The 15785-nt window shown below is 48.5% G+C and overlaps 1 protein-coding gene across 2 annotated transcripts in view; it reads left to right on the top strand.

The window, feature by feature from the left end:
- The window catches only part of CARD11 (caspase recruitment domain family member 11), a 73948-nt gene that overhangs the window by 17346 nt on the left and 40817 nt on the right, over nucleotides 1-15785 (top strand). Inside the window, exons 2-9 of one of the 2 annotated variants that reach the window (XM_060282543.1) lie at nucleotides 416-632; nucleotides 1314-1451; nucleotides 2278-2603; nucleotides 4071-4250; nucleotides 9057-9209; nucleotides 10847-10972; nucleotides 13376-13570; nucleotides 14821-14988. In XM_060282543.1, coding sequence (XP_060138526.1) covers nucleotides 431-632; nucleotides 1314-1451; nucleotides 2278-2603; nucleotides 4071-4250; nucleotides 9057-9209; nucleotides 10847-10972; nucleotides 13376-13570; nucleotides 14821-14988 — 1488 coding nt within the window. In that variant the 5' untranslated portion in view covers nucleotides 416-430. The remainder of the gene's footprint in view (nucleotides 1-415; nucleotides 633-1313; nucleotides 1452-2277; nucleotides 2604-4070; nucleotides 4251-9056; nucleotides 9210-10846; nucleotides 10973-13375; nucleotides 13571-14820; nucleotides 14989-15785) is intronic. The other variant, XM_060282544.1, reaches the window with a different exon arrangement.

Raw genomic sequence — 15785 nt, 5'->3', positions numbered from 1 at the left:
GGTTTGTCATTGCTTTTCTCCAAAGAAGCAGGCGTCTTTTAATTTCGTGACTGCTGTCACCATCTGCAGTGATCAAGGAGCCCAAGAAAGTAAAATCTCTTTACTTTATAAAGCACTTTATTATCGGACTTGATTATCGGACTTGATTATTGCACTTTATACTGGACTTTTAAGACTTCGAGCATGAGATTTTGTACACATTTTTGAATCTCTTTGTATATGGGAAAGTTGTTGGTGCATATACATTTAAATATTTGCACTTCACGGTTGTTTACCTTTTCATTGTTTTGCTACCGGTAGTTCACATGGAAGCAGAGTAACCTTTCCTGATAAAATTCATGCGCGCCTTCCGTTGATGCATTTTTACCAACAGGGTAAACTTGTCCATCCTCTTCCTCTCACCGTCGCTTTCTAGGGAATAGAATCAGAAATGGAAGACCCCAGTATGGAGACCCTGAAGGATGAGGTGGATGCCCTCTGGGAGAACGTCGAGTGCAATCGCCACATGTTGACCCGCTACATCAATCCAGCCAAGCTGACCCCTTACTTGCGCCAGTGTAAAGTCATCGATGAGCAAGATGAGGACGAGGTGCTCAACTCGCCAATGCTGCTCTCCAAAATCAATCGAGCAGGTACAACCAGGTGCCCACAGCTACGCTGATTCAGACGTTTACAATGGCACCAGTCTTCTGTCAGAACATTTGTACCAAATTCAGGGTTCCTGGTAGGGTTACAGCAAGTGAAAAGCTGTCTCTGGAACAGGACCACTTGATTCTTTGTCGTCAAGGGTTCTCCTTGGGATAGGGTGTTGACCATTGAAAACCAGAAAAAGTCATTGTCAAAACTATCTGCAATTCTAAATGGATAGGAAGTGGTTGAAGACGCAGTGACTTTATTCAGGGTACATTGGGAAAGATATTTAGTGTTTTGGGAACTGTAAATTGCATGTTGGGGAAAGGTAGGTTTCTATTTCTAAACAGGACACCCCGAAACTTGTTGAGCTTTTTTTTAGACAAATCCCAGAGCTGTTGAGCTATTTTTTACAAAGACACCAAAAAACCCACAATTTTTTAATTGACTTGCCTAAGATCCAGGACAAACACTGCCTTTCGAACACCAATTTCGTCTTTGAAATCCAGACGTATAGCAGCCCTAGGAAAGGTGCTTTAGATATAGAAGGAGATACGGATATCCATTTCAAACTTTCTGGGCCACTTTTGTACACCCTCTTCAAATTATATTGGAAAGTTAATGAAACCAGAGTTCTCCTCCCTCGTCTCATCAAGATGTCCTGTGTCTTGGTCTCCCTCTAGGTCGGCTGCTGGACATCCTCCACACGAAAGGAGAGAGGGGCTATGTGGTTTTCCTAGAAAGTCTAGAATTTTACTACCCAGAACTGTACAAACTGGTGACAGGGAAGGAGCCGACACGCCGATTTTCCACCATTGTTGGTAAGTTAGATTCAGCCTTACCAGGGCTCAGTGGGGGAAGCAGAATCATTGCAAGGGAAATCGTGAATAAAAAGGTCTGCACGAGCTTTCCCGGTTCTTACGCAGAGCACCGATGGGGCCAAGGCTGGCAAAGTGGGGATGAGGATCAGAGGAGCAGGACAATCAGGTGGGGAAGTTGTGTGGTCGGTGGTCCCTCCAGATGTTTCTCAACTACAATTCCCATCATCCTTGACCATTGGCCAGGCTGGCTGGGGCTGATGGGTGTTGGAGTCCAGTGACATCTAGGTATCCAAAGCCCTGCCCTGCTGAATCAATCCAAGGGTCCTTCTCTCACCAAGCATCCTGCACCCCCCAGCCTGGGGTCATTGGGCTTTGATTCTCCAAATAAACCCAGTTAAACTTTGGAACTCCCTCCCACAGGAGACAGTGATGGCCACCAACTTGGATGGCTTTAGAAGAGGACTAGACAAATTCATGCAGGAGAGGGCTACCCATGGCTACTAACCATGGTGGCAATGTTCTGCCTCCATGGTCGCAGGCAGTAATGCTTCTGAATACCAGTTGCTGGAAACCTCTTGGGCTGGGATCCTGCTTATGGGTTTCCCACAGGCATCTGGATGGCCACTGTGAGTAGAGGATGCCAGACTAGATGAGCCACTGGCCTGATCCAGCAGGCTCCTCTTAGATTCTTCTGTTTTGTTTGGACCAGGGGACCCTGGTTCTCTCTTCACCACCTCGACCCATGCTCTGCTACTCACTTGCGGCAATGTAACCCTGTCGAGCCACGTAGCCCTGGTACCCTGTTTCCTTCTCCTTTCCATTTCAGTAGAAGAGGGTCATGAAGGCCTCACCCATTTCCTGATGAATGAGATCATTAAGCTGCAGCAGCAGGTCAAGACCAAGGATGCCCAGCGCTGCGAGCTCCTGGCCAAATCCCGCCAGCTGGAAGATGAGCGGAAGCAGCTCAAGCTCAACCTGAAGGAGCTGCTGACCTTCCAGGAGAGGTACAACAAGATGAAAGAGGAAAGGAGCAACTACAACGATGAGCTCGTCAAGGTGAAGGATGAAAACTACAACCTGGCGATGAGGTATGCCCAGCTGAGCGAAGAGAAAAACATGGCGGTGATGAGAAGCCGGGACCTCCAGCTTGAGGTGAGAGAGGCGCTCAGGCATTTCGGGAAGAGAAGCGGGGCTGTTTTGACTCCATATCTGGCTGCAAATACCTGCTTTGCCTATTTGAGAAATGGAGACCCTGTGGCCCTCCAGATGTTGTTGGACTCCAACACCCGTCAGCCCCATCAGTCATAGCCAAAAAGTCAGAGATGATGGGAAATGAAGTCCAACCTGGAGGGCACTGCATTAGCTACCTCTGATCTATGCTGATCTATGTCAGGGACTGGACTGAGGAGGAATGGTGGGGACCACCCCCACCACTCCTCCTGCACCTTCCCGAGAAGAGGAGGACAGTACGGATTTAGAACAGTGGTTTGCAGAGGGTCATAGTTCAGAGGCTGCAGAGGGGAGAAGCTGTGAAATATTGGGAGAGCAGCAGGAAGAAGAAGCACCAGGGGAGAGACAGCTGACAGATTCGGTGTCCTTGGAAAGCATTCCTGACCCCCCCCCCTCCCAGAACTTGGCAGGCCTTGAAAGTAGGGGAATAGAAAGCTCAGAGGCAGAAAGCGCAGATCAGCCGGTGCAGGGGTGACGTAGAATCAGAGAGACCGCATTCTTTCGTGTCTCTCTGTGAATATTGAATAAACTACTTGGTAAGAACTCTTCTTGGTTATCTGCTTCTTGGCATCCTACAATGGGAGGGATAGGATTCCCTGAACCCTGACTCCTTGGTAGCAAATTCCACTGCTGAACAGCAGAACCATGAGAGCTGTAGCTTGTTAAAGGTGCTGGGAATTGTTAGGAAGCTCCTACCCACCATTCCCAATGTACCCTAGCTAAAACCTTGTGGGTGTGCCCTTACACTGGTTTATGAATCATTCTCTCTCAAAGGTCCCATGTCAGGGCCAGCCCTACGGTCAGGCTGGGTGGCGCAGGGCACCACGGCGCCGGCCCACCAGGAGGGCGCCGTGAGCTGCGCCCGCTGGCGGCCCAGTCCGCCGGTCCGCCGTGCAGCTGCGCCCACGGCAACCGCACTGTGCCTGCCCACCCACCGCGCAGCAGCGCCTGTGGTAGCCGTGCTGCACGCCCCGCCCGCCCACCCACTGCACTGGGAAACGGGGCGGGGGGGTGCTGGAGGGGAAATGGGGTGGGGGGCGCCGGAGGGATCTGTCGCTCCACGGCGCCAGGGGCGCTTAAGACGGCCCTGACCCATGTTTTGTTAGGAAATCTAGTGATCTCCAACTGAGAAGTACCAGCACTCTCACAAAACTACAGTTCCCAGGATTCTTTTGGGGGGAAATAACAGCAGTTAAAATGGTATAAAACAGAAACACATTCCGGGTATTAATAAACCCTAAGTCCAAAAGCTAAATGAATCTGATGTCTAAAGGCAGGGCTTGTCATTGGCTGTGCACACCATTCACCAGGGTGGAGTCTTGTTTTAGGGGAGGAGCCTTTATTTGATGTTTCTTTGCTTATTTCCCTCTCTCATACACAAACTGGTAGATTGACCAGCTGAAGCACTGGTTGAACAAAGTGGAAGAGGAGTGTAAGCTCGAGAGAAATCAGTCCCTGAAGCTCAAGAACGACATTGAAAACCGACCAAAGAGGGAACAAATCTTTGAACTGGAGCGAGAAAATGAGATGTTGAAGACCAAGATCCAGGAGTTACAGTCCATAATTCAGGTGAGCAAGGATTAATTTCTGGCTCATGGCTGGTTATTTTTATTAAATTTATATACCGCCCTTCATCTAAAGATCACAGGGTGGTTTACATCGTAAAAATACATATTGAAAACACAAAAGACCTATCATAACAACAGCAACAACCAACAGTCCCCTCCCACAAACACATTTAAAAGGTTGTTTTAATAGTTCTGGTTACAGGTAGGTAGCCGTGTTGGTCTGGATCGAAGTAAAATAAAAAAATTCCTTCAGTAGCACCTTAAAGACCAACTAAGTTTTTATTTTGGTATGAGCTTTCGTGTGCATGCACACTTCTTCAGATACAGTGAAATGGAAGTTTCCAGGCACTTCTCTTCATCTACCCCTTCTCTACATAAGTGCCTGGAAACTTCCATTTCACTGTATCTGAAGAAGTGTGCATGCACACGAAAGCTCATACCAAAATAAAAACTTAGTTGGTCTTTAAGGTGCTACTGAAGGAGTTGTTTTAATAGATTGTTTAACCAGCCCAAGTCAAGGTTCAGCCCAGACACTGAGATCCTGGTGGTTCCCTCACTGTGAAAAGTGAAGCCACAGGGAACTAGAGAGAGGGCCTTCTTGGCAGTGGCACCCATCCTGTGGAAAACCCCTCCACCCCCCCCCCACCAGATGCCAAGGAGATAAAGAACTACACAAATTTTAGAAGACACCTGAAGGCAGCCCTGTACTGGGAAGTTTTTTTATGTTTGACCTTTTATTGTGTTTTTATAGGTGTTGAAAGCCACCCAGCCAGATGGGAGGGGTACAGATAATAAAGTTGTTATCATTATTATTTATTAAACAGTAAAATAAAATTTAAAAATAAAAAATTAAGCAAAACGTAGATTTACTGCAGCACATTGCAGGATTCAATTTGTTCGCATTACAGTGGTACCTTGCAAGACGAAATTAATTCGTTCCACGAGTCATTTCTTATCGCGAAAATTTCATCTTGCGAAGCACGGTTTCCCATAGGAATGCATTTAAATTTAATTAATGCGTTCCTATGGGCAAAAAAAAAAGGCGCACAAAAGGCGCCAACTCACCTGCCACGCCGGAAGGTTTAAAGGCTCTGGGGAGGGGGAAGCAGGAGGAGGGCCAGGGAGAGGCTCCCTCCTTCCCCATCAGCCGGACCCTCGCGCCCAACCAGACAGACAGCCCGTTCTCACGCAGGCAGGCAGGCAGGCTGTCTGGTTGGCCTCTCCTGTTCGCGCTCTCCCATTCGCGCACAGCTCTCCTGTGCACGGCGGCTTAAGGTGAGAGTGAAGGGGGATCCGGCTGCTGCTCGGCTGTCGGCAGCCGTTTCGGTGCGGCGCCGGCAATCACCAATCGCCATGTCCCTGTGGAAGCCGGGCGATGGCGGCAGTGGAAGCGCGAGGTGGGCAGGCTCCCCGGAGGAGGCTTGGTCTGACTTTCTCCTCCTCGCGGTGCCCCTGCCCTGCTTCGTCTTGCGAAATTTTCTATGGCGCGTCCATAGAAAACTTCGTCTAGCGAGTCTGCCAAAAAATCGCAAAACGTTTTTGTCTTGCAATTTTTTCGTTGCGCGAGGCGTTCGCCTAGCGAGGTACCACTGCATTTCAATCTGCATTAGTATGATTCCCCTGGTTTTGGGTGGGGATAAGCAAGTAATAAGGAGAGAAGAGCAAAATGGGGAAAGAATTTTCATTGGAGTGCAAGAAACTCTTAACAAAGTTCTGATTTTTCCCGTGATGACATCAATGCTCTGTTGTTGTTTTTAATATCAAATGTCAAATTCTTTTTTTTCTTTCTAAATGTTCTTCTTCAGTGTAGCTGCTTTGCTCGTGCCCTAGGCATGTGCTTAGCCTGCCTCTCGGGTAACCCAGCAACCCTTTGGCTCATTCATTTTCAGCACATTCCACCTTCCATCTCAAACGACCCTCCCTGTATTCCCTTCTGCCATCTTCCCGGGAGATGCATTGCAACTAATAATTTGGAAGAGTGAGAGCGTTAATCAGTTAATCAGCATGACTAACTTGAGCTTAATCACAAGCTGGAAACAAAGCAGTGGAGAAATAAAGTTGTAATTAATTGGAGCCAGACAGATTGGCTCACGCAGGAGTGCAGTAGAAAAACAACTACACAGAGATATTCACGTCCCCCTTGAACTCGGCGGGACTTAATTTTTTTTGGGGGGGGAAGAAGTGCGTAGGATGAAGAGTTCTGTGGGGTTTGGATCTGAGATCTCATAGCAGAGCAGTGTATGGCTGTGTCAGGGACTTTTAAAAAGTGAATACTTTTTATTCTTTGCTTGTCACGTATCTGGACCTTTCAACTCCCAGTTTATGAGATTATTTTTGGACACCTGATGAGAGAGAGGGAAAGAGTTGCGAAGTCGGCAGCAGGGATGGTGACTTCAGGCATGGATTTTGGGGGACTGTTCGCAGCGTAATTTTCCAGAAACGTGGAGGAGAGGGCTGTGGGTGGCTACTAGCCGTGATTTTTATGCTCTGCCTCCAGTCAGAGGCAGCGATGCTTCTGAATCCCAGTTGCTGGAAACTGAAGGGGTGGAGAGTTGCTCTCGTCCTCATATCCTGCTTGCAGATTTCCCATATTGGGCATCTGTTTGGGCCACGGTGAGAACAGGATGCTGGACTAGATGGGCCACTGGCCTGATTCAGCCGCCTCTCCTCAAATGGCTCTGCATGAAAACCTCTCTGCTTGTGCTTTCAAGCCCTGCCCTGTGGGACAAAGGACACTTTTTTGTTGTTGACATTTTATTAATTTTCCAAAAAATAACAAAAATAAAAGCAAGAACAACACAAAATCAAAAACCATATTCTTTTTGATCGACTTCCCTCCCCCCTCCTCTTGGTTCCATTATATTGAACTTATTCATGCACGTCCATAAAACCTTATATTTTTAACAATCCAATTTTAAAACCTAAGGGACAAAGGACACATTTGAGGGCTTATCCGCATGTTGCCTCCAGGATAGAAATAATGCAGCCCTCATACCCGGTGTGGCCATTTTAAATCAATCTAATAAATAAATGCACACCCCACAACCTTCTGCATAAATACCTTTAGAGCAAAGGTAAAGGGACCCCTGGCCATTAGGTCCAGTCGTGACCGACTCTGGGGTTGCGCGCTCATCTCGCATTATTGGCCGAGGGAGCCGGCGTATAGCTTCCGGGTCATGTGGCCAGCAGGACAAAGCCGCTTCTGGCGAACCAGAGCAGCACATGGAAACACTGTTTACCTTCCCGCTGTAGTGGTTCCTATTTATCTACTTGCATTTTGACGTGCTTTCGAACTGCTAGGTTGGCAGGAGCTGGGACCAAGCGACGGGAGTTCACCCCGTCACAGGGATTCGAACCGCCGACCTTCTGATCAGCAAGCCCTAGGCTCAGCGGTTTAACCACAGCACCACCTGGGTCCCTACCTTTAGAGTAGCTAACCAAATTTGACCGTGTGAGCAATGGCGCATCGTCGTCACGTATCATTGTTCCAAGGAGCATTCTTGGGGGGGGGGGAATGGCACATGTCCTTCCATGGGGTGGACACAGTTTGTCCTCCAGAAGCCCCTTATGGGTGATGCTAGCCTACTTTGGGAAAGGCCACACTGCAAAACATTGGTGGGGGCAGCCCAGAAAGGTGAAGCAGTGAGTAACTGAACCCATCTTTTGCCCCTCCCCAAACCCTGTTTGGCAGAAAGTTTGAAAAGTTGGAGCTTTCTGCCCATCTCTGTTTATCACACGGATGTACCCCAACGCTTTAGGGCCATAGTCCAGTGGAAGAGCATCTGCTGTGACCCCAAATGGTCCCATCTGCAACCCCCCAGGGTAGGGCTGGGAGATACCGGCTGCCTGAAACCCTGGAGAGTTTCTGCCAATCCGTGCAAACCATACTGAGCTAGATGCAGGAAGGGTCTGAACTCAGTAGAATGCACCTGCCGGTGTCTCTTCAATTATAGACTCCTGCAGGCTTTTCTCTAATGCATTCTGGGCTGCTACATCTCCACCACCTCTGTGATTATATGTACCCTGCAATCACCTGTCCTGGCATCTGAAGACGGATGTGTTGGTAAACGGCCTGTAAAATTTTCTCCTTAAAAAACAGAAAATCTCATAATGCTTAATAGCAGGTTTAATCTCGCAGCAGCTGCTGGTGCTGCTCCTCTTCCTGCCACGCTGAGATTTTACTTCTAGCCTGAAGAGCGTGTTGAAATCTGAAGAAAAGGAGCGCATGGGTGCAGGCTCCCAGCAAGCTTTTTAAAAAACCCATTCCTCCCAAAGGCAAAGATGTGACAGTGGCTTTAGCTGGCAGGGACAAGTGCCTGGGCTGAGTGGAGCTTATGCTTTCTGAACATAGAGCATGATGTGTATCTCTCGCTGGGATTGCATGTGCACAGAGACCCCCTGGGGAAAGGGGTGGAGGGTTGGAGAACGCAGGAATCCTTAGGATGGTGCATTTTGCGTCACTCGTGTCATGCGCATCCATGAAAGGGGGCTGGGAGAGCTTAGGCAGAGTCCACCGGACAGTGCGCATTTCTAGATGCCCTCCAGATAGGATGCAGGCTAAAATATATCAAATGCTATGTTATAAAATCTAGCATGGAAAAGCAATATTTACCCCCCTTAAAAGAAGCCTTTGCCCTGTGAGATTGGCACGGTGTTTCTTTGTTTGTTTTTCCTGAAGGTGCCTCATATCTAAAGAAAGACCTGCCTTTCTTTTTCTCCCTGTGATCTGTTTCTCTTCTTTCCCTTCCCCTGATCCCTCCACCCACCATTGGCCTCTATTTACGCCTTTTGCACAAATGTCTTTCAGGCTGGGAAGCCCAGCTTGCCGGATTCAGACAAAGCCATTTTGGATATTCTAGAACACGACCGCAAAGAGGCCCTGGAGGATCGACAGGAGTTGGTCAACAAAATCTTTAATCTTCAGGAAGAGATCCGCCATGCGGAGGACCTCCGAGATAAGGTGAGGTGGGAAGCAAGAGGCGCTCAGAACGGAAGCAGGAAGCTTAATCTAGATCTACCGGTTCGGGGTAGGAGGTGTTGCGCATTCAGCAAAGTGCCCAATGGCATTTTTAAGGCCAGGGCAAGATTTCCATTCCTGTGCACCCTCTTCACATCAAAACCAGAACTGTGGGTGAGCTGAAAAGAATTATCATTGCCCTCACTTGGCAACTCTTTTGCACAAAGCCAGCTGCTGTGTGCTGTCACACGCGGTTCCCTCTTCCCCCTCACTAGCTGTTGTTGTTGTTGTTGTTTAGTCGTTTAGTTGTGTCCGACTCTTCGTGACCCCATGGACCATAGCACGCCAGGCACTCCTGTCTTCCACTGCCTCCCAGGGTTTGGACAAACTCATGTTCGTAGCTTCGAGAACACTGTCCAACCATCTTGTCCTCTGTCGTCCCCTTCTCCTAGTGCCCTCAATCTTTCCCAACATCAGGGTCTTTTCCAGGGAGTCTTCTCTTCTCATGAGGTGGCCAAAGTATTGGAGCCTCAGCTTCACGATCTGTCCTTCCAGTGAGCACTCAGGGCTGATTTCCTTCAGAATGGATAGGTTTGATCTTCTTGCAGTCTATGGGACTCTCAAGAGTCTCCTCCAGGACTCTCAAGAGTCTCCTCCAGCACCATGTTTTACTGTGTTAGGCTGCAGGCAAAGGATCGCCAGCCTGGCTTTCTGTCCTCACTAAGCCCCTGAGCATAAGACCATCAGGCTATTTGCCTTTCATCTTGAAAAGATGCTTAATTATTCCACAAGCAACATATAACATTTTATCTTGTTGGTTATCCAGCAATGTGGTACTCATTTTACACACTGTGCAGAGGATGCCCCAGTTATGCAGACAACAACAACAACAACAACAACAACAACAACAACATTGACCACCTCTTCTAATGGAGGGACGGTCTGCAACGAGGCCTTGTGAACAGATTTCAGAGAAATACCATGGCCATGGGACTCAGTACAGGGGTCCCTTGGTTCTCAAACTTAATCCATTCCGGAAGTCTGTTCCAAAACCAAAGCGTTCCAAAACCAAGGCACGCTTTCCCATAGAAAGCAATGCAAAATGGATTAACCCATTTCAGACTTTTAAAAACAATCCATAAAACAGCAATTTAACATGGATTTTACTATCTAACGAGACCATTGATCCATAAAATGAAAGCAATCAACAATGTACTGCAGTCACACAATCAATCAATAAGTAACTGAACTGAACTGGGTTCTACACAGTCACACAAACAAAAGAAAAAAGCCACAAAAACACAAAATAAATAGCAAAAACAGACAGACCTCAGCGTAACACTCAAATTGTCAGCTCAAAATGGAAGCGTAACACGCAAAACAGAGCATGTTCAGCTTCCGAACAAAGTTCGCAAACCAGAACAGTTACTTCTGGGTTTGCAATGTTTGGGTTCAAAGTTGATGGAGTATCAAGGCGTCTGAGAACCAAGGTACCACTGCACCCTCAAACCCTCATGCCTTGCTGCCAGCTGGCGCCCTGACATGCGGAGATCAGCAGGGGTTCCCCGCTTTGGAGAAGGCTAGACCTTCATCGATCGCCTTGGTGCCTTGTGTTTGTTTATTGATTGATTCCTTTGTAGTACCTCGAGGAGAAACAAGAACTGGAGTTGAAGTGCTCCACTCTGGGGAAGGACTGCGAAATGTACAAGCATCGGATGAACACGGTGATGATTCAGCTGGAAGAAGTGGAGAAGGAGAGAGACCAGGTACTTGGAACCACAAGAGCTGGGGAGGGAGGGAAGGAGGGTGAGAGAGAAGTCAGGGAAGGAATCGGTGTGAGAGTCGAGCAGAGAGTTCTTGTGTGTCGAGGCTTACCAGAAATTCCCTTAAAATAACTCACAACAAAACACGAAAATTTAGGTTTGGTTTTTGGCATTAATTTAGGCCACAACTTTATTTAAATACAAATTTTAATCTGAGTGTTGGCTTAGGCTTTTGGTTAACCATTCCTTCTTCCCTAAGAAGGACTATCTCCATCTGTCCACTGTGGACAGGACTCAACTCATCTGTCCACTTGGGACAGGACTCAATCATCTGTCCACTTAGGACAGGACTCACATCATCTGCCCTCTTGGGGCAGGACTCACTTCATCTGTCCACTTGGGACAGGACTCAATCATCTGTCCACTTAGGACAGGACTCACATCATCTGCCCTCTTGGGACAGGACTCACCACTGTCTGCTTGGACAGTACCAGCTCCGACTTCCTAAAGGGAAGTCAAGTGAACACCCCTGGGAGAGGAGATAGCTGAGGCCAGGCATTCACTCCTCTCTGTTTCCAAGAATGTACCCCAAGGCTCGTACTCTTATAATTGGCCCCTCCATCCCCGCCTATGGCGGGGTTGTAAGGACAAGAGCGTAAGCCCCGGGATTCCTTTAACGGATTACTTCTATGTGGAGCAACAAAGGTGGGGGGTAGGCATCTGGATGCCACACCCCTCTTCCAACTGATTCAACAACCAAAAGCCTAACCGCCAATCAAGCGGTTTACAGGAACTTTTGCAGCTCCCGTTGGTTGTGGGGAAGAGGGAGGCGAAACATTTTGTGGAATGATGCCTCCCTGTCAGGCGTGGAGTATCCTCTCCTCCCCCGGGTAGCCTCAGGGTCAAGAAGAACAAACAGTTCATATTTTATGGCTTTTTATTCAGTCATCAGGTTGCATGCCAAAAGATTCATGTCTCCATGCATAGGAGACGTTGGCTACTCTGAGTCCCTCCTCTTCCATCTCCCACAACATTCTGAAAAATTCACATCCCTCCGCATTCTCTGTTCTTGAATGCGGAGGGACCTGTGACCCTTTGGACTAGGAGGGTCTCCCACACTCTCCAGGGAGGTCTCTGCGGTCTGCTCTCTAACTTCCCCCTCCTCCTCCTCCACTATCCCGTAACTAGGCATTTCCTCCTTCAGCTGTACATCATCCCTGTCTCCCTCTCCTCCTGAAACTGCTGGAGACAGGGAGGGCAAAACTTCCCACTCCTCCTCTTCTGAGAGGAGCCGATCAGACCGAGGGCTCATTTCCCATTCCTCTTGTTCAGTCCAGTCCCTGACATCCCCCTTCTTTATCTTTCCTTGTTGGCACCGTCAGTTCTCACCACTGCTGCTCTGTGCCGCATCCCATATATCCACTGTGACGTGTGTCTTAGTTACATCCTGGTTGGACTATTGTAATGTGCTCTACGTGGGACTGCCTTTGAAAAGTGTTTAGAAGTTTCAGCTGGTCCAAAGTGTTGCAGCCAGACTGCTGACTGAGGCTGGTCACAGGGAGCATGTTATTCACCTGTTAAAGCAACTTCAACAGCTCCTCTTCTGCTTCTGGGCTCAATTCAAAGTGCTTGTTCTGGTCTATAAAGCCCTGTCTCTTGAGCCCAGGCCACCTGAAAGATTGTATCTCTTTATACGAACCTTCCTGGGTGCTAACATGCTCCGGCAAGCACCTTCTCTCAGTCCCATCAACATCCAAGGCGCAAGTCCCAAGAGGGAGCCTTTTCTCTGGCTGCTCCCAGCTTGTGGAATTCCCTCCCAAGAGAGGCCAGCCTGGCTCCTTCTCTGTCATCCTTCTGCTGGCAAGCTAAGACCTTCCCGCTCAGGCCTTTGGAAACTTAAGGTGTGGGTGATTCCAACCGACTGGGCTGCTGTCAGGGCAAACTGGATGTTAATACTGGTTTTAAATGTGTTTTGATGCATTTTAACTTTGGTTTTTAATTTAATACAAACTACTGCTTTGCCTTTTATACCGGTAATGATGTCTCGGAATCTTGTAAGCTGCCTTGAATCCCAGTTTGGGAGAAAGGCAGGATAGGAATACATTAAAATAAAAAATAAATATCCTGTGTACCATGGGTGGGAAATCTCAGGCCTGGGGGCCAAAAGCAGCTAATCTATCTGGCCCTTGGGACTCTCCCTAGGCCACACCCTCTCCCCCCAAGCCATGCCCCCTCTCATTGGCCCTGGAGTGGTTTTTCCTGGCTGGGATGTGCCTTTAAACTGTGACAACGCTTCTCACTTAACCTGTTGGAGAGACACAGGCAAGTAGAAATCTCGGGCCTTTGTGTGGCTAGAAGTTGGCATTCTTGCACAAAGGGGTCACCTGACTTTCTTTGCTTTCAAAGGCGTTCCATACGCGGGATGAGGCACAAGCCCAGTATTCCCAGTGTTTGATTGAGAAGGATAAGTACCGGAAGCAGATCCGGGAGCTTGAGGAAAAGAATGATGAACTCCGAATCGAGGTGGTCCGGAAGGAAGCCTGCATCTTTAACCTGGAATGCAAACTTAGGCGTCTCTCTAAGGACAACTTCTTTGATCAGGTAGAGCCAGTGGAGGTTCTTCCTCTGTTTCCTTGCTCTGGGTCACATCACACATTGATATTTTTTTGGGGGGGAGGGGGGTGTTTACAGCCAATATTTGTTTAAGTACGCAGTGAGAATCCTAACGTGCAAATGCAGCATCCATGCACCTGCAACCATCAGGAATCCTTCCCGGGGTCCTAGGTCCAGAATATCCTCCAAGCAGGATGGCACTGACCAAAAATGGGCAGGACTAGGAGAGGGCTCTGGGAACATCTTGAATCGAACCTAGGACTTCATGATCCACATATTTGGAACTCTCCTTCCTTGGAGGTTTTGAATGGCAGCGGTTGGATGGCCATCTGCTAGGGATGATTTAGTTGAGATTCCTGCATTGCAGGGGGGTTGGACTAGATAGAAATATAGAAATAGAAATACTTTATTGTCACTGTACCACTTGTTTACAGTGAGATCAAATGAGCCCCCCACCCCACAATCTCTCAGTCCTTGTTACACTCTGTGTGCTGTCGTACGACCACCAACCCCGAACGTCAGCTGCAATGTTGCTGTCTTCCATTCAGCAGCCTCACGGCCCGTGAGTAGAAACTGTTGGTGTGGCTTATCATGCTTCTATATCTCCTGTCTGAGGGCAGGAGATTAAAAGGTGCTGGCCAAGGTGTGAGTCATCCCTGAGAATGTTCCTCGCTCTTCTAGTGGACTCAGGGGACAGCCCACGATATCCTGTGCTGTCTTCACCAGCCTCCGTAGGGACTCTCAGGGTCCCTTTTGACTCTACAATTCTATGATGCTATTATCCATGACATTTGACTCTACTCTCTGGGGCTGGTGGGAGCTGGAGTGGAATAACATCTGGAGGGCCACAGGCTCCTCACCCCTGCACTGGAGGAATTATTTTGAAGTGCAGTATTAGAATGCTAGAATCCTAGAGCCCAAAGGGACCTTGGAGGTCGATTATTCCACCTCCCTGCTCAGTACAAGATACTGCAGATGCAGGATGCAACCACCACATCCCAGATGGTGGCTAGCCTCTGCCTAAATCCCATTGGCTCCTGGGACAACCACTTCCACAGCTGTTACCATTGGGAAGTTTCTCCTAATGGTCTCCTACTGGCAACTTTAACCGTGTCTACACAGAATTGAGTCCTATCGAATTCAAAGAGGCTTCCTCCCAGGTATGTGAGGTTAGGACTGCAACTCTAATTAGGGAGCCACATTGAGCTCGCCGGTCACTTCCTTTTGTTTGCTTCCAGAGCTTACCAAGGAATCTGCCCCTCACTGTGATTTCTCGAGCTCCCAGCCCCAGGATCAACGGCCAGGAGGCAGACGATTCCTCGACCTCTGAGGAGTCGCCAGACGACAGCAAGTTCTTCCTGCCCAATCAGCCTCGAATCCGAAGGATGAACTTGAAGGGAATACAAGTATGTTCCAACACAAGGCAAAATTCTCAGAGGCCGAAGGTCATGATTTAAGACCTTTAAGATCATAGCTGCCAAGTCTCCCGTTTTCCCCGGGAAATCCGCGTTTTCCCAGCTGTTCCTAGCTGAAAAAACAGATTTTTTTGTTTCCCCCCCCCCCGGTTTATTCTGGCGCAGCGTCCATTTTGGAACTGGGCGGAGCATGCTCAGAAGCGACTTTTGATGCTGCTCTGCCCAGTTCCAAAATGGCTGCAGTGCGACTTCTGGCACGGCGGCCATCTTGGAACTGGGCAAAGCAGCATCAAAAGTCATTTCTGAGTATGCTCCGCCCAGTTCCAAAATGGCGGCAGCGCTACTTCCGGTCTGCTATTTCCGGCCCGGTCCCTTATTTCTCTGACAGCAACTTGGCAGGTATGTAAGATGCCCTTGGTCAACTTACCGGTAGTACTCTGCAAAGGTTTCAGACAACAATTCCCAACAGCCCCAGCTGGCTGGTTGAAACTGGTGGTAGTAGTCCAAAACATCTGAAGGGCACCAGCTTGGGGAAGGCAATACTGGGGCATGTTCTGCAGAGAATCATCTTGAGGGTAGGGAAGCATGGATGCCATGATATTGATAATATCCTGCCTTTTGGATGGAGAATGCAGGAAGTGCAGATAGAGTGCCCAGGGCTTTTTTTCAGCTGGAACTCACCATAACTCAGTTCCAGCACTTTTCAGGTGGGCGCCATTGCCATTATAAAAGAACAAGGGAGGAATTCATAGTGAGTTTCAGCATCTCTTATACCAATGAGCATACAT

The sequence above is a fragment of the Zootoca vivipara genome, chromosome 14 (assembly GCF_963506605.1).
Source record: "Zootoca vivipara chromosome 14, rZooViv1.1, whole genome shotgun sequence".
In the NCBI taxonomy this organism is placed as follows: Eukaryota; Metazoa; Chordata; class Lepidosauria; order Squamata; family Lacertidae; genus Zootoca; species Zootoca vivipara.
The sequence above is the reverse complement of the archived record's forward strand: the minus strand, read 5'-3'. Positions and strand labels throughout refer to the sequence as shown.